Raw genomic sequence first — 24,201 nt, forward strand, 5'->3', positions numbered from 1 at the left:
CCCTTTGTCCGATATGTCATTTGCAAATATCTTTTCCCATTCCATTGGTTTTAGTTTTGTTGGTTGTTTCCTTTGCTGTGCAGAAGCTTTTTATCTTCATAAAGTCCCAGTAGTTCATTTTTGCTTTTAATTCCCTTGCCTTTGGGGATGTGTCAAGTAAGAAATTGCTACGGCTGAGGTCAGAGAGGTCTTTTCCTGCTTTCTCCTCTAGGGTTTTGATGGTTTCCTGTCTCACATTCAGGTCCTTTATCCATTTTGAGTTTATTTTTGTGAATGGTGTGAGAAAGTGGTCTAGTTTAAACGTTCTGCATGTTGCTGTCCAGTTCTCCCAGCACCATTTGTTAAAGAGACTGTCTTTTTTCCATTGGATGTTCTTTCCTGCTTTGTCAGAGATGAGTTGGCCATACATTTGTGGGTCTAGTTCTGGGGTTTCTATTCTATTACATTGGTTTATGTGTCTGTTTTTGTGCCAATACCATGCTGTCTTGATGATTACAGCTTTGTAGTAGAGGCTAAAGTCTGGGATTGTGATGCCTCCTGCTTTGGTCTTCTTCAAAATTACTTTGGCTATTCGGGGCCTTTTGTGGTTCCATATGAATTTTATGATTGCTTGTTCTAGCTTCAAGAAGAATGCTGGTGCAATTTTGATTGGGATTGCATCGAATGTGTAGATAGCTTTGGGTAGTATTGACATTTTGACAATATTTATTCTTCCAATCCATGAGCACAGAATGTTTTTCCATTTCTTTGTATCTTCTTCAATTTCCTTCATAAGCTTTCTATAGTTTTCAGCATACAGCTCTTTTACATCTTTGGTTAGGTTTATTCCTAGGTATTTTATGTTTCTTGGTGCAATTGTGAATGGGATCAGTTTCTTTGTTTTTCTGTTGCTTCATTATTAGCGTATAAGAATGCAACTGATTTCTGTACATTGATTTTGTATCCTGCGACTTTGCTGAATTCATGTATCAGTTCTAGCAGACTTTTGGTGGGGTCTGTCGGATTTTCCATGTATAATATCATGTGATCTGCAAAAAGTGAAAGCTTAACTTCATCTTTGCCAATTTTGATGCCTTTGATTTCCTTTTGTTATCTGATTGCTGATGCTAGAACTTCCAACACTATGTTAAACAACAGCGGTGAGAGTGGGCATCCCTGTCGTGTTCCTGATCTCAGGGAAAAAGCTCTCAGTTTTTCCCCGTTGAGGATGATGTTAGCTGTGGGCTTTTCATAAATGGCTTTTATGATCTTTAAGTATGTTCCTTCTATCCCGACTTTGTCGAGGGTTTTTATTAAGAAAGGTTGCTGAATTTTGTCAAAGGCCTTTTCTGCGTCGATTGACAGGCTCATGTGGTTCTTATCTTTTCTTTTATTAATGTGATGTATCACGTTGATTGATTTGCGAATGTTGAACCAGCCCTGCATCCCGGGAATGAATCCCACTTGGTCATAGTGAATAATTCTTTTTATATGCTGTTGAATTCGATTTGCTAGTATCTTATTGAGAATTTTTGCATCCATATTCATCAGGAATATTGGCCTGTAGTTCTCTTTTTTTACTGGGTCTCTGTCTGGTTTAGGAATCAAAGTAATACTGGCTTCATAGCATGAGTTGGGAAGTTTTCCTTCCCTTTCTACTTTTTGGAATAGCTTGAGAAGGATAGGTATTTTCTCTGCTTTAAACGTCTGGTAGAACTCCCCTGGGAAGCCATCTGGTCCTGGACTCTTATTTGTTGGGAGATTTTTGATGACTGATTCAATTTCTTCGCTGGTTATGGGTCTGTTCAAGCTTTCTATTTCCTCCTGATTGAGTTTTGGAAGCGTGTGGGTGTTTAGGAATTTGTCCATTTCGTCCAGGTTGTCCAGTGTGTTGGCATATAATTTTTCATAGTATTCCCTGATAATTGCTTGTATCTCTGAGGGATTGGTTGTCATAATTCCATTTTCATTCATGATTTTATCTATTTGGGTCATCTCCCTTTTCTTTTTGAGAAGCCTGGCTAGAGGTTTATCAATTTTGTTTATTTTTTCAGAAAACCAGCTCTTGGTTTCATTGATCTGCTCTACAGTTTTTTTTAGATTCTATATTGTTTATTTCTGCTCTGATCTTTATTATTTCTCTTCTTCTGCTGGGTTTAGGCTGTCTTTGCTGTTCTGCTTCTATTTCCTTTAGGCGTGCTGTTAGATTTTGTATTTGGGATTTTTCTTGTTCCTTGAGATAGGCCTGGATTGCGATGTATTTTCCTCTCAGGACTGCCTTCACTGCATCCCAAAGTGTTTCGATTGTTGTATTTTCATTTTCGTTTGTTTCCATATATTTTTTAATTTCTTCCCTAATTGCCTGGTCGACTCACTCATTCTTTAGTAGGGTGTTCTTTAACCTCCATGCTTTTGGAGGTTTTCCAGACTTTTTCCTGTGGTTGATTTCAAGCTTCATCGCATTGTGGTCTGAAAGTATGCATGGTATGATCTCAATTCTTGTATACTTATGAAGGGCTGTTTTGTGACCCAGTATGTGATCTATCTTGGAGAATGTTCCATGTGCGCTCGAGAAGAACGTATATTCTGTTGCTTTGGGATGCAGAGTTCTAAATATATCTGTCAAGTCCATCTGATCCAATGTATCATTCAGGGCCCTTGTTTCTTTATTGACTGTGTGTCTAGATGATCTATCCATTTCTGTAAGTGGAGTGTTAAAGTCCCCTGCAATTACCACATTCTTGTCAATAAGGTTGCTTATGTTTGTGAGTAATTGTTTTATATATTTGGGGGCTCCTGTACTCGACGCATAGACATTTATGATTGTTAGCTCTTCCTGATGAATAGACCCTGTGATTATTATATAATGCCCTTATTCATCTCTTGTTACAGCCTTTAATTTAAAGTCTAGTTTGTCTGATATAAGTATGGCTACTCCAGCTTTCTTTTGACTTCCAGTAGCATGATAAATAGTTCTCCATCCCCTCACTCTCAATCTAAAGGTGTCCTCAGGTCTAAAATGAGTCTCTTGTAGACAGCAAATAGATGGGTCTTGTTTTTTTATCCATTCTGATACCCTATGTCTTTTGGTTGGCGCATTTAGTCCATTTACATTCAGTGTTATTATAGAGGGTTTAGAGTCATTGTGATGTCCGTAGGTTTCATGCTTGTAGCGATGTCTCTGGTACTTTGTCTCACAGGATCCCCCTTAGGATCTCTTGTAGGGCTGGTTTAGTGGTGACAAATTCCTTCAGTTTTTGTTTGTTTGGGAAGACCTTTATCTCTCCTTCTATTCTAAATGACAGACTTGCTGGATAAAGGATTCTTGGCTGCATATTTTTTCTGTTCATCACATTGAAGATCTCCTGCCATTCCTTTGTGGCCTGCCAAGTTTCAGTAGAGAGATCAGTCACAAGTCTTATAGGTCTCCCTTTATATGTTAGAGCACGTTTATCCCTAGCTGCTTTCAGAATTTTCTCTTTAGCCTTGTAGTTTGCCAGTTTCACTATGATATGTCATGCAGAAGATCGATTCAAGTTACGTCTGAAGGGAGTTCTCTGTGCCTCTTGGATTTCAATGCCTTTTTCCTTCCCCAGATCAGGGAGGTTCTAGCTATTATTTCTTTAAGTACACCTTCAGCACCTTTCCCTCTCTCTTCCTCCTCTGGAATACCAATTATGCGTAGATTATTTCTCTTTAGTGCATCACTTAGTTCTCTAATTTTCCCCTCATACTCTTGGATTTTTTTTATCTTTTTCTCAGCTTTTTCTTTTTCCGTAATTTTATCTTCTAGTTAACCTGTTTTCTCCTCTGCCTCTTCAGTCTGAGCCGTGGTCATCTCCATTTTATTTTGCAGCTCTTAATAGCATTTTTTAGCTCCTCCTGGCTGTTCCCTAGTCCCTTGATCTCTGTAGCAATAGATTCTCTGCTGTCGTTTATACTGTTTTCGAGGCCAGTTATTAATTTTATGACTATTATTCTAAATTCACTTTCTGTTACATTGTTTAAATCCTTTTTGATCAGTTTGTTAGCTGTCGTTATTTCCTGGAGATTCTTTTGAGGGGAATTCTTCCGTTTTGTCATTTTGGATAGAACTGCAGGGCACTTCCCCTGTGCTGTCTTGAATAACTCACGCTGGTGGGCGGGGCTGCAGTCAGACCTAATGTCTGTCCCCAGCCCACCGTTGGGGCCACAGTCAGACTGGTGTGTGCCTTCTCTTCCCCTCTCCTAGGGGCGGGATTCACTGTGGGGTGGCGTGGGCTACTTGCACACTGTCAGGCTTGTGGTGCTGGGGATCTGGCGTATTAGCTGGGGTGGTTCGGCAAGGTGCACAGCGGTGAGAGGGGCAGAGTCAGCTCGCTTTTCCTTCCGAGATCCGCCTCGGGAGGGGCCCTGTGGCACCGGGAGGTAGTCAGACCTGCCAATGGAGGAATGGATCCGCAGAAGCACAGCCTTGGGTGTTTGTGTGGTGCCAGCAAGTTCCCTGGCAGGAACCCGTTCCCCTTGGGATTTTGGGTGGGGGATGGGTGAGGGAGATGGCGCTGGCAAGTGCCTTTGTTCCCCGCCAAGCTGCGCTGTGCCATCCAGGGCTCAACAATTCTCCCTCCCGTTGTCCTCCAGCCCTCCCGTTCTCCGAGCAGAACTGTTAGCTTATAACCTTCCAGATGTTAAGTTCCACTCGCTGTCAGAACACACTCCCATCCAGCCCCTCCGCTTTTGCAAGCCAGACTCGGCTGCCCCTCTGCCCCGGCTCCTTCCCGCCAGTCTGTGGAGCGCACACCGCCTCTCCGCCCTTCCTACCCTCTTCCATGGGCCTCTCATCTGCGCTTGGCTCCGGAGACTCCGTTCTGCTAGTCTTCTGGTGGTTTTCTGGGTTATTTAGGCAGGTGTAGGTGGAATCTAAGTGATCAGCAGGACGCCGTGAGCCCAGCGTCCTCCTACGCCACCATCTTCCTAATGATGAATCATCATATGTTTTTCATCTTACTGATACATTCTCTTTTTTGTTTTTCCTAAATACAATTTATTTTCACTTTAGGTAATGTACAGTGTAGACAGTGTGCTCTTGGTTTCAGGAGTAGATTCCCTTGATCCATTGCTTACATACCGCACCCAGTGGTCATCCCAACAAGTGCTCTCCTCAGTGCCCGTCACGCATTTTCCCCTAGCCCCCCCCCTCAACCCTTAGTTTTGTTCTCTGTATTTAAGGGTCTCCCGTGGTTTGCTCCCTGTTTGAAACTATTTTTTTCCCCTTCCTTTCCCCCATGGTCTTCTGTTAAGTTTCTCAAGTTCCACATATGAGTGAAAATATATATGTCTTTCTCTGACTGACTTATTTCACTTAGCATAATACCCTCCAGTTCCATCCATGTTGTTGCAAATGGCAAGATTTCATTCTTTCTCATTGCTAAGTAGTATTTTTTCCCCCAGTTTCGAAGCATAGTTCTGAGCGTATAAAGTTTGTAATTTCATAAACATGTATTTATTTTAAGTAGTGCATATGATTTTTTAAAGGTCCTTACAGACTCCTAAAACTCATCTGATTTTGACTACAGATATTATAGAACAACCAGTACTGGTCCAAGGAAACAGTAACAGAAGATGTGTCAGCACCCTCAAACCTTGTGCTAAAGATGCATATATGCTTTTCCAGGTATTTCAATTTATAAAAAATAATTTTTATTACAGAATATAGTTTTGTGTAAATTTTTGATTTTTGCAATTTATGTTTGTTTTAATTTTTAAAGTGTCATTTTTTAAAAGTGTCCAATTTTGAAGTGTCAAAAGTAGTATTCCAAAAAACTTCTTTAACGTTAAAGACTATCCACAGTTAAGTAACATGATAAAATGTAACATTTCACTTTAAGGAAATAGAATGAATTACACTATACTAGAAAATACTATATTATATTATACTAGAAAAATAACTAGTAAGAAAAAATAATTTTCAACTTAAAATTTAACTAATAAATCTTTGGCCTATTTAATATAATTTGATATACAAATACCTAATTTTTACATTATTTGTCGTGAATAAATCTTTTAAGTAAGATGAGATTTATCAGCACTGAAATTTTATTAATTATTTATTAAAGGATTATTATAAGTGTTTTTTCATTAAAAGACTATTAACCATTTATCTCTTTATATTATGTCTTGTCAAAAGTTACATGATTCTTTAAAAGTTTAATTATTTAATCAAGTATATAGTTTGTCAGAATTTCAGTTACCAGTGTTTAGTTTCTAAGGAGTAAATATACTGTATAAGAAGAGATAATTTTTTTACTTTTATGAATTCTGAACAGCACATTTCATTCTAGCATGTAAATGTTTTATTTATTTTTTATTTATTGTTTGAATTATTTTCCCAGGATCTTTGTCAGTTGGTTAATGCTGATGCCCCTTACTGGCTAGTAGGCATGACAGAAATGACTCGAACATTTGGCCTTGAATTACTTGAGTCAGTCCTGAATGATTTTCCACAGGTCTTTTTACAAGTAAGCCATTTGTAGTATCTTGCAACAAAATTAATTTATAATTTTTTCACAGATATTTTTCAAGAAAGTAACATGTATTCTTTTTCCCATGTTAGAGGACTGAAAGAATTATAGCTTTAGACTTTAGAACTGTGATAATTTAGTGTGTCTTACATTATTGTAGTGCCCTCACATTTTGAAATTTTAACCTTAGAATCCCTAGAGACTATCTAGTGAGACATTTCTCAGTCTGTGAATCCACGAAGGAATGTAGTATGTGGCTATTTTTTAAAATATGTAAAAACTGAAAAATTGTTACTGATCTTTACTTGTTTATATGTACCTATGTGCTTTTTGATAATTTATTTGGAAAAAAGTAGTAGTCAATGGCTGATAAGTTTAACTTGCAATGGGAGTTATAGAGGAAAAAGTAAGAATCCAAATTTTTCATTTAACTTGCAAGAAGCTAAAGTCTAATATTGATTCAGTGATTTACATAGGATTCCTTAGTTATTAGCAAATCTTGAACTAAAATTTAGATCTTTTTACCACTAACCTAGTTCCTTTCCTTACCATACTGCCTCCCTAAGTGGCACTTCCAAAATGTGTGAGCCAAGTGCTACAATAGTAGAAGATCCTTTAGCCCAGGATTTGGAACTGAAACTTTTATTATACAGATGATAATTTGGGGACATAGAGATCATGATGACTGTAGTGAGAATAATTTGAGTGGACTTGGGGTGGTTCCTAGTGGTTATGAAGGAAGCCCAATTGTATTCAGTTGAGTAGTGAGTGGAAAAAGTGTGAATAGATAAAACTTTAAAGAGTTGTCTATAATATTTATCAATTAACCAGTATATAAATGTAGTTAGTGAAGTATGAAAATGTACTTTGGTATGCTTTTCATTTTGGCAGTCAAAGAAACTATCGATAGGACAGTAGAATTTCAAATCACTTAACTCTAAAGATTCCATTTTGGGGGACAAAGAATTAAAAAGTACATTAAAATGTGTATAAAAGTCTAGAAGAATATACATTCGGAAGTTAGCAGTGATCAATAGCGTTTCTCCAGGAAGTTAATATTAGGCAAGGCTTTTATTTTTATCTTTTCACTTACTGGTATTTTTTCATTTTTTTTTTTTCCTCTGATGAATCGGATTCTAATAAGGAGACATTTTAAAAATCTTAATTCTGAACAAATAAACTGCCCTGTGCCTTATTTTTTCCCTTTTCTGTAAGATTAAAAGATTAGATTGGATGATTTCTATTATTGTGCCTTGTTCTCAGCCTCAGTGGTATTTGGATGAATAAAAAACCAAAATAATGTATATTTGAGGTTAGGCATTAGTTGTGCACTGGACTTTATATTATCAGTAAAATGGGACTATTTTGGGCTAATATAGGCAGGAAATGAATAGGTTAAGGAAGGTTTTTTGCATGACATGATATGACTATATGTAAATTTTAAGAATCCTTTGCAAGATTCCCCAGACTAAAATAATTATGGGGGGTGTCAGGGTAGCTCAGTCAGAGGATCATGAGACTCTTGATCTTGGGGTCATTAGTTCAAGTTCTAGGCTGAGTGTAGAGATTACTTAAATAAATAAAACTAAGAAATAAAATAAAATAATTATGCTTGTCATTGCATTTTTAAAAATCAGCTTATTGTGTTCTGTTCAAGCAGCCTAAGAAGAACAAAATATTAAGTTAATTCTTAAATCTTCCATACATGAATGGAATTGTTATCTTGGCAAAATAAAATTAATGAATTATATAACATATTTTGTTAAACTGATGTTCTTTCAGCTGCCTGTTTTAAATGCCTTAGCTATTTGTGTAATCTCTTTTCTTCTGTTCTTTATGTTTTTAATTGATAGTGTTCCAGCAAAATTAAAATTCCTAATAATAAACCACTTAATTCCAATTCATTAGATTCCTTTTTAAATTAGATTCTTTTTAAACTTTGAAATAATGATGAACAGTTTGATCTTACATTCTCAAAGAGCAGCACTAATTTCCTAATTGTGTGTCAACTAGAGTAATAAACTAAACATATAATAAAGCTAAATTATTCATACTGGTTATTAAGTTTTATTTGCTAGTACATATGTTTGAAAAGTAGTAAGTAAAAAGTAAAAATAATAAGTACCAATTAAGTTAATTTTTTTTTTTTGTCTTTGCAAATAGCACCAAGAGTTTAGTTTCCTTCTCAAAGAAAGGGTATGTCCTCTTGTGATAAAACTCTTTTCTCCAAATATAAAGTTCAGACAAGGTTCCAGCTCTTCATCTTCTCCAGCACCAGTTGAAAAACCGTATTTTCCTATCTGCATGCGTTTGCTGAGAGTAGTATCTGTTCTGATTAAGCAATTTTACAGTCTTTTGGTAAGTGCTAATTTTCATGCATGTTTGTATGTGTAATTGCATGCAGTGCTCTTTTTAAATGATAAGTTATTACAGTGCATTCAGCCTTTTCACTTCAGAATTTTTTAGGTATTTATAGGTATTCTCCTAGTTACTCTAATGAAGGTTTATGCTGTCCTTTCTTAAATCTTGCTTATTTTTAATGTATGTCAAGTAGAGTCATGGCCTATTATCTGAAGGCAGCATAGAATTTGTGGCTGGGGAATTTAGCTTCTTAGCTAATTATCGATATTTGAAGGATAATTAAAATTATAGTATCTTAAATTAATGCTACTTTCATTTATACTGTTTTATGTATCCTAACAGATTAAAGCAAAGAAGTTAAAAATTTGGTGAACTCTAGGATTAATAATCAACTATATTGGCTTCTAGTCCAGTATTATATTTATTTTGCATAAATTTATGAATTTGTGATATTCCTGATCACAATACATCAATGTATCAATATTTCTCGGAGAAAATGATGTATTATATTTCATTTTAATTTTATATTTAGTCAAATCCAGCATTGTACTTTTTTTAAGCTTGTATACTTCATTTTAATTAACAGGAATAATTGGTTATTGATCATTGTGGAATAGTAAACTGTATAAAATTATAATACTTCTAATACTGTGAGCATTTGATGTACTAAATATTAGAGATAGCCAACAACTTCACAAACTAGTAGATAATAGTTTATACTAAATTCTGTGGAGAGCTTTTTAAAATAAAGGGCTTTTTTTTTATTATTTAGGATAAACATGTTATACATTTTCTTTTCATATTCCAAATCCATTTATGCAAAGTGCATTTAGAAATAATCTTCATAAGCACTGTAGTTATAATTATTTCTGGCCACAAAAAGTATATGTATAATATACATTGATGTATTGAATGCATTGTATTGAGATAACTGTAGGAAATCAAATGACTTCAAAAGTGTTGCTATTTATTAGGGACACTGTTAAGTTATCAGAGTTAGGTACCAAAGGTTTAAGAGTCTTTTGGTACACTCATTATTATTGGTTTGGACTTTTTCTCTTCTACCCATATTAATAACATATAATTGAACATTTAGGTATATGAGTTTATGAACTTACTTTATTTCATAGCTCCATCTTTCTCTGTAGGGATTAACTTTTTAAAAATTACAGTCAGTGTTCCTCCCAACATGCATGGTATTTGATATAATTTCCAATAATTGTTTTTAATTGAAAAAATAAGACTTTTTTGTCTAATTATATACAGTTGAAATGGAGGGAAATTCTGTGAATCTTTACAATGATTAACTTTTGGAGGTTTTGAAAGGTCTCCTGTCACTTGTTGAAAATAAATGAAAAATTGCTTAATTTCTCCAAAGATGGAGAGCTTTTACCTGGCAGTTGTCATATTTTCTTAATTGTATTTATTTATAGTCCGTTTCAATCTACACAGAAACTTTTTTATTGCGTGTTTTTTTATTTTGAGAGAGAGAGAAAACACGAGCGGGAGAGGGTCAGAGAGAGAGGAAGAGAAAGAATTCTAAGCAGGCTCTGTGCTGTCAGCATAGAGCCTGACACATGGCTCAGTCTCATGAAACGAATTTCTCACGATTTCTCATGAAATCAAGACTCGGACACTTACCTCACTGAGCCACCCAGGCACCCTAGTCCGCAAAGAAACTTAAAAAAAAATTTTTTTTTTAACATTTATTCATTTTGAGAGACAGAACAGAGCCTGAGTGGGGGAGGGGCAGAGAGAGAGGGAGACACAGAATCTGAAGCAGGCTCCAGGCTCTGAGCTGTCTGCACAGAGCCTGATGTGGGGCTCGAACTCACTACAAGATCATGACCTGAGCCGAAGTTGGACACTCAACTGACTAAGCCACCCAGGAGTCCCTGCAAAGAAAGTTTTTAAAATTGTAAACCAGAGTGACATCAGCAAAATGTTGGAATATGAGGATTCAAGCCCGCTGTCCCCCAGAGAGACACCAACTTAACAGTACATAATTACCTCTGTGACAACTTCGGAAACCAGTTGAGAGGTTATAGCACCATAGGCAAATGGAAGGCCAAACAGAGAGGTTCATTACAGTGGGTAGGAAAGCTCATGGCCCTTAACTGCATACCTCACTCCACTCCTTACACATCTCAGCATGGTGTGATCAGGAGAAAACTGCCAACCTATGGCTTCTCCTTTAGATGGGCAAAAGATAAAATGCGCATCTAATATTCTGACTTTTTTGGGGTACTGCCCACCTAGTTTCTGTCTCACCTGATTTTTGGAACACTGACAGGCAGCACATTTGGGCCTGCTAGGCACCAAGGCAAACCTGTTGCTTGCCCAGAGAGGCATAGTACTGCAGACATACACCAGGGGGAGCTTCTGAATAGAAACAAGTAAGTGTCTTCTGCTGGGAAATTATACACACAAGCCCAGAGGAAACACATTGACAGAAGAGGTTTGAGAGGTTTCCAGGCTGATTGGTGAAGTTCTTTCCCTGTACAAAGCCAGTCCATAAAGACTAAAAGAGTTGACTTTTTCAACAACAACAACAACAACAAAATAAGGCATACAGAGAAACAGGGAAATATGGCTCGGTTAAAGGAACAAAATTAATCTCCAGATACTAACCATAAAGAAATGGAAGTCAGTGAATTACCTGACAGAAATTCAGAATAACCATCGTAAAGATCTGAATGAACTAAAAGAATACAAACAACTAAATGAAATCAAGAAAATGGTATATGAATAAAATGAGAATATCAATAAAGAGGTAGAAACTATAAAGGAGAACAAAACAAAAATTCTAAAGAAGTATATGGTAATTCTGAATTGAAAAATTCATAGAGGGGTCAACAGTAGACTAGATCAAGCAGAAGAAAGAATCCACAAACTTGAAGACAAGTTATTGGCAATTACCAGGTCAGAGGAGCAAAAACATAAAAAGCAAGAAGAGCTTCTAGCAGACTTCTGGCATATCATCCAGCAGACCAAGATATGCATGTCTAGGAAAAGCACATTGGGTTATGCTCCTACACTCACAACACCTTGGATATCAGATGTATGGATTTTTTCCCACATCAGCCAATTCTCTGACAGCCAGATATCGTATGTTGAGTTCAACTCTGACACTAGCCAGAGTTAGTACAGATCCTGTAGTTAAGGGCTCAGTTCCACAAGACTCCCCTGTTGCAGATGCCAGTTGCAAGTAGTGCATTGCCTGGTTATCCACAGATTTTAAGTTGGCTGTAAATGGGAAGTTCCCACAACCTCCTCTTTGGGTTTGATCATTTGTCAAAGTGGTTCACAGAACCTAGGAAAACAGTTTACTTACTATTGCTTATTTATTACAAAGGATATTTTAAAGGATAGCAACGAACAGATTCATGAAAAGAACAGGCACATGAAAAGATTCATAGGGTGAGGTCTGGAAAGGTCCCAAGAGCAGGAGCTTCTGTCCCTATGCAGTTGGGGTGTGTCACCCTCTTAGCATATAGATGTATTCACCAACCTGGAAGCTTCCTAAACTCCATACTTTTAGGATTTTTATGGAGGTTTCATCATGTCAGCATGATTGATTATTAACTCAATTTCTACCACTCTTCCCTCTCCAGAGTATGAGAGGTGAGGCTGAAAGTCTCAAGCTTCTAATTATGATTGTTTTTTCTGGTATCCAGCCCCTATCCTGCAATCCATTGAGGGTTGCCGCATTTGAATGAAAGAATCACATAGGAAATTTCAGGAGACTTAAAACTCTATGTCAGATGCTCCTATCACTCAGGGAATTATGAGAATTGTAGGAGCTCTGTGTCAGGAACCAGGAGCAGGGACCAATATATATATTTCTTATTACTTCACAATACATTATTGGAGTCTCAGATGAGGAAAGCAAGGGGCAGAGAGCCAGTTTGAAGAAGTAATGGCCCAAACCTTCCCAAATTTGAAGAAGGAAAGGGACATACAAATTCATGAAGCTCAGAGAATTACAACTAGGATTTATCTAAAGAGAACTATACCAAGACATGTTATAATTAAGCTGTTAAAAGTTTCAGAGAATCTTTAAAGTAGCAAAACAAAAGCAACTCATCATGTTCAAGGGAGTGCTCATAAGACTCAGTAGATTTCTCAGCAGAAATCTTGCAGGCCAGAAGGGAGTGGGATGATGTATTCAAAGTATTGAAAGAAAAAAAAACCTGCCAGCCACAAATACTATACCCAGCAAAACTTTCCTTTAATAATGAAAGAGAAATTAAGACTTTCCCAGGTAAACAAAAGCTGGTAGAGTTCACCTATGACAAGGCCAAATATCTATCACTCCCCTACTTATTTTCCTAAGTATTATCAGAGTTATCTTAGGAAGACTTCTCTAAAATGCTGGTTTAACTACATTAAATTAAGATAAAAGTATAGGAAGCAGAGATATTCTTCCTTTTCCTTTTCATATCCACTCATCAGTCATAGAACACCAAATCTTCTACTCTCATAATAATGCATAATGCTATAAAAAACTTTTATATTCTTATAAAAAAAAAAGTCACCTTGGTGCTTAGTTGTACCCCCTCAAAACTAGTATTTTGAAGCCCTAACCCCTAATGTGATAGTATTTGGAGATGGAATCTTTGGGAGATAATTAAGTTTAGATGAGGTCATACTGTAGGGCCATGATGATGGAGTTAATGACCTTATAAGAAGAGACACTAGAAAGCTTTCTTGCTCTTTCTCACTCTTTCTGCCATGGGAGAACACAGTGATAAAGCAGCTGCTTGTGAGTTAGGAAGAGCAGTCTGGTGCAAATCTCACCCTCATCTTAGACTTCTCGCATCCAGAACTGTGATAAATAGATTTCTGTTATTTAAGCCACCCAGTCTGTGGTATTTTGGTATGGTATCTCAGCAGCCTAACAACTTAGTTTCTGTCCACCACTTTTAGTATATAGCAGTTCATCCAGTGACTTCTTAAGAGATACAGATACCTCATTCCTCAGTAATTTTGGTTTGGGATGAAATTGCTGTTTTTGAGTGCATATATTTCAGACACTATACAAAGTGCTTTACATATATTCACTTAGACTTTACTACAGCTGAAAAAATAAGGCTCAGGATATTTATGTAAAATGCCTGAGATTATACTTTATAAGCACAGAGCTGGGATGTTAACTCATTCTTTTAGACCCCCAAATCCTCGCTCTTAATCCCAGTGCTTTTTACTACTTCTCTGTTTTCTTAGTTCTTATTTCTTTTCTCTCCAAGGCTGTTTAGTGTCACATTTTTCATACTGTTACCATACCATTCTCCATATTTTGACCTTAATCTCCTTGACTTGGGTGGGGGATAAAAGGGGAAGATAAGTAACAGTGTCACCAGCTACTGGAAAGATTGAATATTACTACCTAAAGGTGGTAGAGAAAGGCCTACTTCCGTGTACTTCACTCACTGGGGGTAATGACCAACTGGTAAAACTTACCTTACTGTGTTTGTAAAGGCAAATTCATCTTCAGATGATTTGAAATATTAATTCCACACTGTTAGATTTTGTAATATTGGCACTTTTCATTATGAGCAAGTTCAGACATTCTACAGTTTCTCCAAGGGCAAAAATTAAAGGTATGGTACTTGTGGAGTAAGATATGTAATTTATGTGCAATGCTTCTCTCTCATTTCTTTGTGTTTTCTTTATTTAAACATAGAAATTATACATCTAGGAGACATACTGGAGTAGTAATTCTTACACTTTTTAGTCTTTGGATCTCTTTATGCTTGTAGGAAAATATTGACCTTTTGTTTATGTGGATTTTTTCTATCATTTATTGTACTAAAAATTAAGTCAGATCATACTGAACCCACTCATGTTAACATAAAACTCATTATTTTTCCAAGAGGAAAACAAAGATATTTTTTGCAAATCTCCTTAATGTCTAGCTTAATAGAAGATAACTGGATTTTCTTATCTTTTTTCATTCTATTGTGACGTGTTGTTTTGGTTGAAGCATATGAAGAAAATCTGTCTTGTCAAAGACATGTAGTTGGAAAAGGCAGAATTGTCTTCATGGATATTAAATCTATCTTAATAGTGGATATTCCTCTTTGCTACTACACCAGACTGGACCAAGTGACAGTTTCTTAAAGGTGTAGTATTGAAACCATAGTAATGACATTTTCATACTCGGTTACATTAAAATTCATTGATTCATCTTGTGCTCTGATTGTATCTTTTATCCATACATGATTTTGTAATATCATGTATTTTAATTATGCAGATAATCCAAATGTCAACATTTTATACATTACCAGAAGTCACTTTTGTTAATCACCAACCATTTATCAGATAAATCTGTTATTAAGAAGTTGTCAAGGTCACAGTGGTAGATATAAATTTTCTAAAATACTTTTGCTTGAAAGCTTAAATCTTTCGTTGGCAACAAATACTGTTATTTGTTTCCCTTACAGCTACAAGCTTACTTTGTTCATTTTTTTATTAAGTGTCTGCAATGTACACAAGTCTAAAAAGTCGTAATTTACCGTTTGCTTTTTCAGTTAAAATGGTGTTCCTTAGGGGGAAAAAAGTGACTAGATCAGTTCTTAACTATGTTTTTCCCCATCCAACCGTTGTACTTTGATACGTAGAAAAACTGCTTCATATATATTCTCATTTTGTCACGCAGAAAATTAAAAAGACAGACACTTACAGGTCAAATTTAATAAAATTAATAATTTGTATTTTATTTTTTATTTATGCTTATTTTTATTTACTTATTTTCATTGTGGTTTAGTGAAATAGACCTTTTTAAAACAAAATTGTGTGTGGGAGTGAAAAATACAATGATACTAGTGCAGTTTGGTGCTACTGCCTTGATTCGTGCTAAAGCACCAGCTGTTATACCCACCATTGCTTTCGTATCATCAGTGCAAATGTCAATACACTAAAAATGGCAAGTAATATCTTAGTGTTACTATAAAAATAATTGTGACCTCATTTTAACCCCACTTAGGGGAATCACTTAACTAGGGAATCTGTTCTCCTTCAGTATTCACCAGCTTATTTTGTTGTATCAAGTAGCTCAGGGGTGGAGATACCTAACATTCAAAGGTTGGTTCTGTTAATATATCTAGAGTGACTGGAGGAAATTGGAATGCCCCGGTCATTCAGGAAGAGATATAATATAGCAGGTATAGTATATTCTTCCTCTTTTCTATCATCTGAGCTAGATGTTTCTCTGTCCTCTGAATCATTTATGCTTTGTGTCCAGATATCTTTTTTAGGAAGATAGTTTAAGGGATTTGTGAAACTTAGCTTATAAGTTGGTAGCATATCTCTTTTCTACCTTTGACTCACTGCTTTTAAAAAGGGGTTAATGGGGCTATTTTGACTTACCCAACCTAATTTTCTACTGCTTCACATACATGTCTCCAACAAAGGATCTTAGCACTACAAATTCATTAGCCAAAAGGTTGTTTACTCTTATCAGCCTTTGAGAAATAGACTCCTGCATTTATAGACTATCAGACTGTCTTTGTTGTGTCCTAAGTCAACAGTTACTTTATTATGTACATAGTTCCTTATCAGAAATCCATGTGCTACTGTGATTAAAATTTCTACCAGAATGAGCGATTAATCTTAAGCATCAGTTGTCTCTTGACTACTATCCAGTACCAAAGGACTGTAGGAATTCAGAAACATTCATCACTCTTCATGCTAGTATAATGGAGTTTATGAGGTATCTTCATGTCACATTAGGCCAATTAGACTTAGGCCATAGAAACCATTCTTTTAAATATTCTTTTTTAAAAATTTTTTAATGTTTATCTTAGAGGGAGAGGCAGAGTATGGGCAGGGGAGGGGCAGAGAGAGAGGGAGTCACAGAATCCGAAGCAGGCTTCAGGCTCTGAGCTATCAGCACAGAGCCCGACGTGAGGCTCGAACCCAAGAACCGTAAGATCATGACCTGAGCTGAAGTCAGATGCTCAACTGACTGAGCCACCCAGGCGCTCCCCATAGATGCCATTCTTAATACACGTTTCCCTGTGAGTGCAGCTTCTTGGGAAAAAGGCTTAACAAATTCACAGCAGGTGCCCTCCATTGATGTCCTTGAGAACAATGCAGTGACCTCAACACTAGTTCTCTGATCAGACTTTCACACTTGGCAAGGAGGAAGGAAAGGAGACCAAAGTTCCAGACCTCAGGAGAGAGGCTCTCATTTACCCAAATTACAAGGTTGTAGTGGCTGTAGTATAAATTGTTTGATTTGCTTTTTTTTTTTTAAGATTACAAATTATTAAAGCCTTTGAATTTTTGTATGTTACGATATATTCAGATAGTAATTTTTATGGAATAAGTACTAAAATAATACAGGTCTCTAGGTATTGTTATGTACATAGTACTCCTCGTACATGATTTTTCAGCTGACAGAATGCGCTGTAGTCCTTCTCTTACAGGAGAGGAACTGATATACTCTTCAAGGCAAGTTTTATAATAATATTTCTTTTGGCTGTGATATAATGTTTTTGAGAGCCTTTGTTTTCTGGCCTCAAAACCTGGCTTATGAGCCTTCAATTGTACTACCGCATTTATATTTCACTTTTATTCTAAAAGAGGTAGTGCGCGTTTGGAGGACCCACTAATGTTAAAACTCTGTTGTAGATAACAACTTGCATAGTGAGTCACCAGCATGATTCTTTATCAGTTCTTTACTAAAAGGGATCATTTGTTTAGGAAAAAATGTGCTCCGTATTTGCATGGCACTTTATCATATTTACGAGATGTTTTTATTTTTACAATTTTCTCATTTGATTTCTCTGGAAGATGAGATGCTTTTATCCTTTATTTATAAGGTTATGTAACTTGTCATCCACTCTGTTGGATAAAGCTGAGCCCATCTGATTTCTGATCTAATGCTTTTTAACAGTATCATGTTTAGGACAGTGATAAGCCTCTGTTTTAGGACTTCCCCAATCATAGCAATCCAAGAATAAAGTTTTTAATTACCCCTTCTGCTTTATCTTCATGATTATGTCCTAGTTTTAAGCATCTAGTTAACAGGACTGTAAGACATTAGAAGATACCAACTGCTAAGACTTTGGGCTAACATCCTGACGACTGCTATATTTCTGAAATTTCTTTCCCCACATGATGCTTACTCATTTCAGGGTACCCCCAGCTAACTCATCCAATAATGTGCTACACTTGGTATAAAGGGAGATTTCAGTTTGGCCTACTAATCACAATGTCAGGTCCTTACCTCACAAGGATCCTGCTGTGCCCTCAGTTAATGTGTAACATTAAGAAGTAATCTATTAACTTTTGAAAAAACTGGTTACTTTTTTTTGTTCATTTATTCATCTACCACACATTTAGTGTGTAATGTTGAGAATGTGCTCTAAACATTTTTATTTACAAAGAGCTTGCAGAAGAGATGATTTATATTAACAGTAATGATAACGGATATTTATAAAGAAAGGGAAACTATGTACCAGGCGTCATTCTAAGTACTTTATATCTTATACTTGTTAACTGCTATGGATTCCTTTTTGTTTTTCCCTAGAAAATATACACTAAACATGCTTACGTTTATTGCCTCTTTGTTTAAGCAGCACAAGAACATATGGAAAAACTTGTGGTATTATTAAAGAGTAGAATATACATCCTACCAGCAGTTTACATGTATGTGTGCTACCTGGCGGCAGTGAGGATAGTGTGATGGCGCATAGTGCTTTCTAAAGAATGAGGATAAAAGATTGACCATGTGAGCAGATGACTAGTGTGTGTTTTCAGAGATGTACTTAGAGAGAGACTGATTATTTTTACTGTTAGCTTTTCCCTTATATAACTGCTCTTCCCTTCCTTTTCTCTACTCCCCATTAAGAATTATAATTTATTTAAAGTTAGAAGATTTTATTGATTTTTCCATAAACTAAGAACAAGAGTGTATTTTATAAATTCCTATCTTAGATTTAAAGATATATTATTAAAAAATCTTATACTTTTTAGGTAACTGAATGTGAGATATTTCTGTCACTTCTGGTGAAATTTCTGGATGCAGATAAACCACAGTGGCTACGAGCTGTTGCAGTAGAATCTATACACAGACTCTGTGTGCAGCCTCAGCTATTAAGGTAGAACCTCAGCAGTATTTAGTTAAATAGGTTAATGTTTGTGCTAGTAGGAAGACTTTTAAGTTTTCCCAAACGTTAGTGATTTCTAAACAAAGAAAATTGTGTATTGTATGTATATAGAGGGGTAGGGGTGTGAGTGTGGAAAACAACTGAGAAGTGGGCAAAAAACATGGGTAGTAATTGCCATCAGTTCAAATTACTGGTTAATACAGCCAAGAAAAATTTTTTTGGAACATTGACCTCAGTCTCAACCTTTGTACTAACTTAGTAAAATAACTCAGGTGTGATGAAGTTTTGAGTATAGCATTCAGACTGACAAATCAAAATTACTTGCTATTAAAAAATGTTAACATATTCAAATATTTTCCCTAGAAACATTTTATTAAACATTTTATTTTATTTAAAAATTATTTTACAGGTCATTTTGTCAGTCCTATGATATGAAACAGCATTCTACCAAGGTTTTTCGTGATATTGTAAATGCCCTGGGATCTTTTATCCAGTCATTGTTTCTTGTCCCTCCTACTGGAAATCCTGCTACAACAAACCAAGCTGGTAAAGGCTAATTCATATTTTGTTTTTTATATTCTGCCACGATTTACAATATGCACTATTCTGAGAGGGTATTTCATGGAAATTTTGTGAATAGAGAAATTTGAATTACCTAAATGTGTTGATAGTAAAGACTTTCACTTAAAGAATATTCAATCTCGGGGCACCTGGGTGGCTCAGCTGGTTAAGTGCCCAACTTTGGCTCAGGTCATGATCTCATGGTTTGTGGGTTTGAGCCCTGCATTGGGCTGTGTGCTGACAGTTGAGAGCCTGGAACCTGCTTGGGATTCTGTGTCTCTCTCTAACCCTCTCCCACTCATGTTCTGTCTCTCTCAAAAATAAAATAAACATAAGAAAAAGTTTAAAAAAAAGGAATATTCAGTCTTATTGAGGCAATTGTGTTTCTTTTCTTTTTTTTTTTTTTAAGCTTATTCATTTATTTTGGGGGGTGGGGGATAGAGAGAGTCAGAATCAGGCTGTGCATCATCAGCACAGAACCCAGCATGGGGCTTAAAGTCATGAACCAGAGATCACACCCGGAGCCAAAACCAAGAGTCGGATGCTTAACCAACTGAGCCACGCACGCACCGTATTTCTTTCTTTCTTTTTTTTTAATGTTTATTTATTTATTATGAGAGAGAGAGAGAGAGAGAGAGAGAGCATGTGCATCAACAGGGGAGGGGTAGAGAGGGAGAGAGAGAATCCCAGGCACGCTCCATGCTGTCAACCCAGAGCCCAACTTGGGGTTCGATTCCACAAACCATGAGATCATTACTTGAGCCGAAATCAAGAGTTGGACACTTAACTGGCTGAGCCATTCAGGAGCCCTGTGTTTAGTTCTTTCCAGAATATGTTTCTTTCTCTGGTATACTTTCAGTTTCTCTAATCACATAAGAATAAGACTTTAGATGTTTATCTTCATTTTAAAAGAGTCTTCATTTTGTGCCTCTCTTTAAAAAGAGTCTGGGTGCGCCTGGGTGGCTCAGTCGGTTAAGTGGCCGACTTGGGCTCAGGTCATGATCTCGCAGTCCATGAGTTCGAGCCCCGCGTCAGGCTCTGTGCTGACAGCTCAGCCTGGAGCCTGTTTCAGATTCTGTGTCTCCCTCTCTCTGACCCTCCCCTGTTCATGCTCTGTCTCTCCCTGTCTCAAAAATAAATAAAACGTGTAAAAAAAAAAAAATTAAAAATAAATAAATAAATAAATAAATAAATAAATAAATAATCAATCTGGTTCACCATCTTAGGAGGTCTGTTAGTCTTTCTTTTAACGAAATGGGTGAACTTGATTTAAGCTTGTTTGGAAATCAGTATACAACTTCTAGTTTCTCTTTGCCTTCTTTATCTTCTACTTTTTACTATCTGATTAATGGTTCTTTTAATTCATTATTTTCACCTATGGTGAAAAGTGGTCTAACAGAAAGTATATTGTAAAGTTTGTCAATAGTTTTACTAATTAGTACTTTTTTTTTTATAAAAAGGGAAATGGTGGGGTATCTGGGTGCTCAGGCAGTTAAGTGTCTGACTCTTGATTTCAGCTCAGGTCATGAGAGCCTGTGTTGAGCTCCATGCTGGGTGTGGAGCCGGCTTAAGATTCTCTCTCTTTCTCCCTCTGCCCTTCTTCCCTGCTCGTGCTCTCTCTCTCTAAAAAATAAAAAAGGAAATGGTGTTCTTGGAAGACAGAGAGACTCTCTAATAGCCATAATAGGATTGATAAACTTCATTTATTTGTGCAGTATCCATTCCTGTAGAACAAATTAAAAAAAATTTTTTTTAGAACAGGAGTTGGGGAGAGTGGCAGAGAGAGAGAGAGAGAGAGAGAGAGATTGAATCTTAAGTAGGCTCCAGACTCAGCATGGAGCCTGATTCCAGGTTCGATCCCATGACCCTGGGATCATGACTGAACCAAAATCAAGAGTTGGATGCTCAACTAATTGAGCCACCCAGGTGCCCCTAGAACAAATTTTTTTTTTTTAATTGAACAGATATTTTAATATCATTGATTTGTAATTAAGTAGTAAATTGGTATCTTTGTTTTCTTCTCCTTATCTAATAGGAAATAATAACTCAGGGGGCCCTGTCTCAACACCAGCTAACTCAGGAATGTTGGGGATTGGTGGAGGTGTTACTTTGCTACCAGCATTTGAATATAGAGGAACTTGGATACCTATTCTGACTATAACAGTACAAGGCAGTGCAAAAGCCACCTAGTAAGTAGTAGTAGCCTTATTTTATGATTGATGTTGTTGGGGATATTTTATCATAAAATGTTTCTCTCTGCATTATATTTTGAATTTAAGCCTACTAATACAGTTTAGAACTAATTTTTTTGGCCATATTTTGAGATTTTTACTAAGGATTGGATTTTGTTTGTTTTCTTTTGTCTATTTGTAGACCTGTTAATAGCATTATGAAACAAAATGTGGTTTTTCTACCTGAGGACCGAGTCACCTGTTTTATATGGCTTTTTGATTTAAGTATGTGACTTGATTTCAGACCCTTTGGACTTAGGTCTTCTAATACTGACTTTACCAGCAGCAAATTCTTTAATTTTAAAAATCTCAGTTTCTTCACCTATAAAATGGGAGTAGTGATATATTTACCTTTCAGGATTCTCTAGGTAATAAAAGTTATTTTAACTGTTTAGCTAATTCCATTGTTAGGGTTTAACATACAGTACTTTTAGTTTAATTAATTTGAAGTGTTTAATGGATACCATATATGTTATTTGTATTATCATTAGTTATTTCAGTTTAACAAATATATAGTTGGCAGTGTATTGTTTATTTTTCTTAAGTCGAAGTGAACTGCTATGCTCCAGAGATAAAGCAGTTAACACCACATAGGTTTAATGCTGCAGCTGTTGTGAAGCAGTTAATTCATACATTTTTGAATGCTTAGTATGTATAATTAAAATACTATTCCGATGACAGTAAATCAAAACTTAAGATTTGAAGCAGAGTCTCTGACTAGTTTGTTGGTTTGTTTGGTTATTTATTTATTTATTCATTCATTAAAATTTGAGCATAGGGGCACCTGGGTGGCTCAGCCAGTTAAGCGTCCGACTTTAACTCAGTTCATGATCTCATGGTTTGTGAGTTCAAACCCGGTGTCAGGCTCTGTGCTGACAGCTCAGAGCCTGGAGCTTGCTTCAGCTTTTGTCTCTCTCTCTCTCTCTCTCTCTCTCTCCCTCCCCTGCTCACACTGTCTCTCTCTCTCTCTCTCTCTCTCTCTCTCTCTCTCTCTCTCTCTCTCTCAAGAATAAATAAACATTTTTAAAAAATGTGAGTATAGTACACGTTACATTAGTTTCAGGTGTACAATATAATACAGTGATTTGACAAGTTTATGCATTATGTTGTGTTCATCACAAGTGTAGCTGCCATCTGACTCCTTGCATCACTGTGACAATATCATTGACTCTATTCTTTATGCTTTGCCTTTTATTCTTGTCACTTATTCATTCCGTGACTAGAAGAACTGGAAGCCTGTGTCTCCCACACCCCTTTACTCATTTGCCCAACCTCCTTTTCTCTGACTAGTTTAAATGATAAATTTATATGGTGTGTCAGTCTACATTGTATGATCATGATATTTTGCTGTGCAGCTTTATTTTGCCTAAAAGTGTAAAAGCATGGAGTCATAGAGGACTGAAATATTTAACTAAAATTCATTGTTATTTTTAGTCATTTAAAAGATAATGTTACCTAGTCTCATATAAGCTTTTGCTTGCTATAAAGGCTAGTGGTGCAAGTATACTAGAGAATCAAATTTAAAAGAATCATATTTCTAGCACTGAAGGAGACAGTAATCTGATTCATTCACTTCCCCACCTCATTTTATAAGTTGAAAAAACCCCAACATGGAACTAAATTGCTGCCCTTATGGAACTTATGTATTAGTGAGTGAGATAGTCAATAAAGGCTCAAATAAACATGTAATATCACCTTGCCAGTGGTTAATTCTTTGAAGAAAAGACAAGTTAAGGGGATAGAGAGTGACCAAGGTGAAGATGGGGACAGAAATGATCTCTGAGGATAGAAGATTGAACAGATACATAACTAAAGGGAGAGAGTGAGTGCTTGAGGAAGAAAAATCAAAACAAATGACAAAAGAGTAATTACTTGGCAAAGTTGTAAGAATTGCTTTTTCATTAATAAAATGGAAGTCAGAAACCAATGGTCTAATTTTTCTCTTTCTTTTCTTTTTTCTTTCTTTCTTTCCTTCCTTCCTTCCTTCCTTCCTTCCTTCCTTCCTTCCTTCCTTCCTTCCTTCCTTCCTTCCTTATCTCAAGAGGCAGCATAAGTAGGGGAGAGGCAGAGAAAAAGGGGAGAGAGAGAATCCCAAGCAGGCTCTATGGTGCCAGCGCAGAGCCTGATGCCGGGCTTGAGCCCACAAAGCCGTGAGATCATGATCTGAGCTGAAACCAAGAGTTGGCCGCTTATCCAACCAAGCCACCCAGGGGCCCCTGAAACCAATTGTTTAATTTATTCTTTTTGTTTTAAAAGAACAGCAAATAGTTTTTTTAAGTTTATTTATTGAGAGAGAGAGAGAAAAAATCCCAAGCAGGCTCTGCACTGTCAGAGTGGAGGCTGACGCAGGGCTCAAACCCATGAACCATGAGATCATGACCTGACCTCAGATGCTCCACCAGCTGAGCCACCAAGGAGCCCCAGGGCCAATTGTTTGTTGATAATTTAGTC

At 36.5% G+C, this 24,201-nt stretch overlaps 1 protein-coding gene across 4 annotated transcripts in view; it reads left to right on the forward strand.

Moving 5' to 3' along the window:
• Positions 1 to 24,201, forward strand: part of MON2 (MON2 homolog, regulator of endosome-to-Golgi trafficking) — a 123,422-nt gene that overhangs the window by 33,269 nt on the left and 65,952 nt on the right. For all 4 annotated transcript variants that reach the window (XM_007075010.3, XM_007075011.3, XM_042992664.1 and 1 more), the window contains exons 6-11: positions 5,535 to 5,632; positions 6,351 to 6,476; positions 8,643 to 8,837; positions 18,825 to 18,949; positions 19,368 to 19,504; positions 21,555 to 21,708. In XM_007075010.3, coding sequence (XP_007075072.1) covers positions 5,535 to 5,632; positions 6,351 to 6,476; positions 8,643 to 8,837; positions 18,825 to 18,949; positions 19,368 to 19,504; positions 21,555 to 21,708 — 835 coding nt within the window. The remainder of the gene's footprint in view (positions 1 to 5,534; positions 5,633 to 6,350; positions 6,477 to 8,642; positions 8,838 to 18,824; positions 18,950 to 19,367; positions 19,505 to 21,554; positions 21,709 to 24,201) is intronic.

The sequence above is a fragment of the Panthera tigris genome, chromosome B4, assembly GCF_018350195.1.
Source record: "Panthera tigris isolate Pti1 chromosome B4, P.tigris_Pti1_mat1.1, whole genome shotgun sequence".
NCBI classification, from domain to species: domain Eukaryota; kingdom Metazoa; phylum Chordata; class Mammalia; order Carnivora; family Felidae; genus Panthera; species Panthera tigris.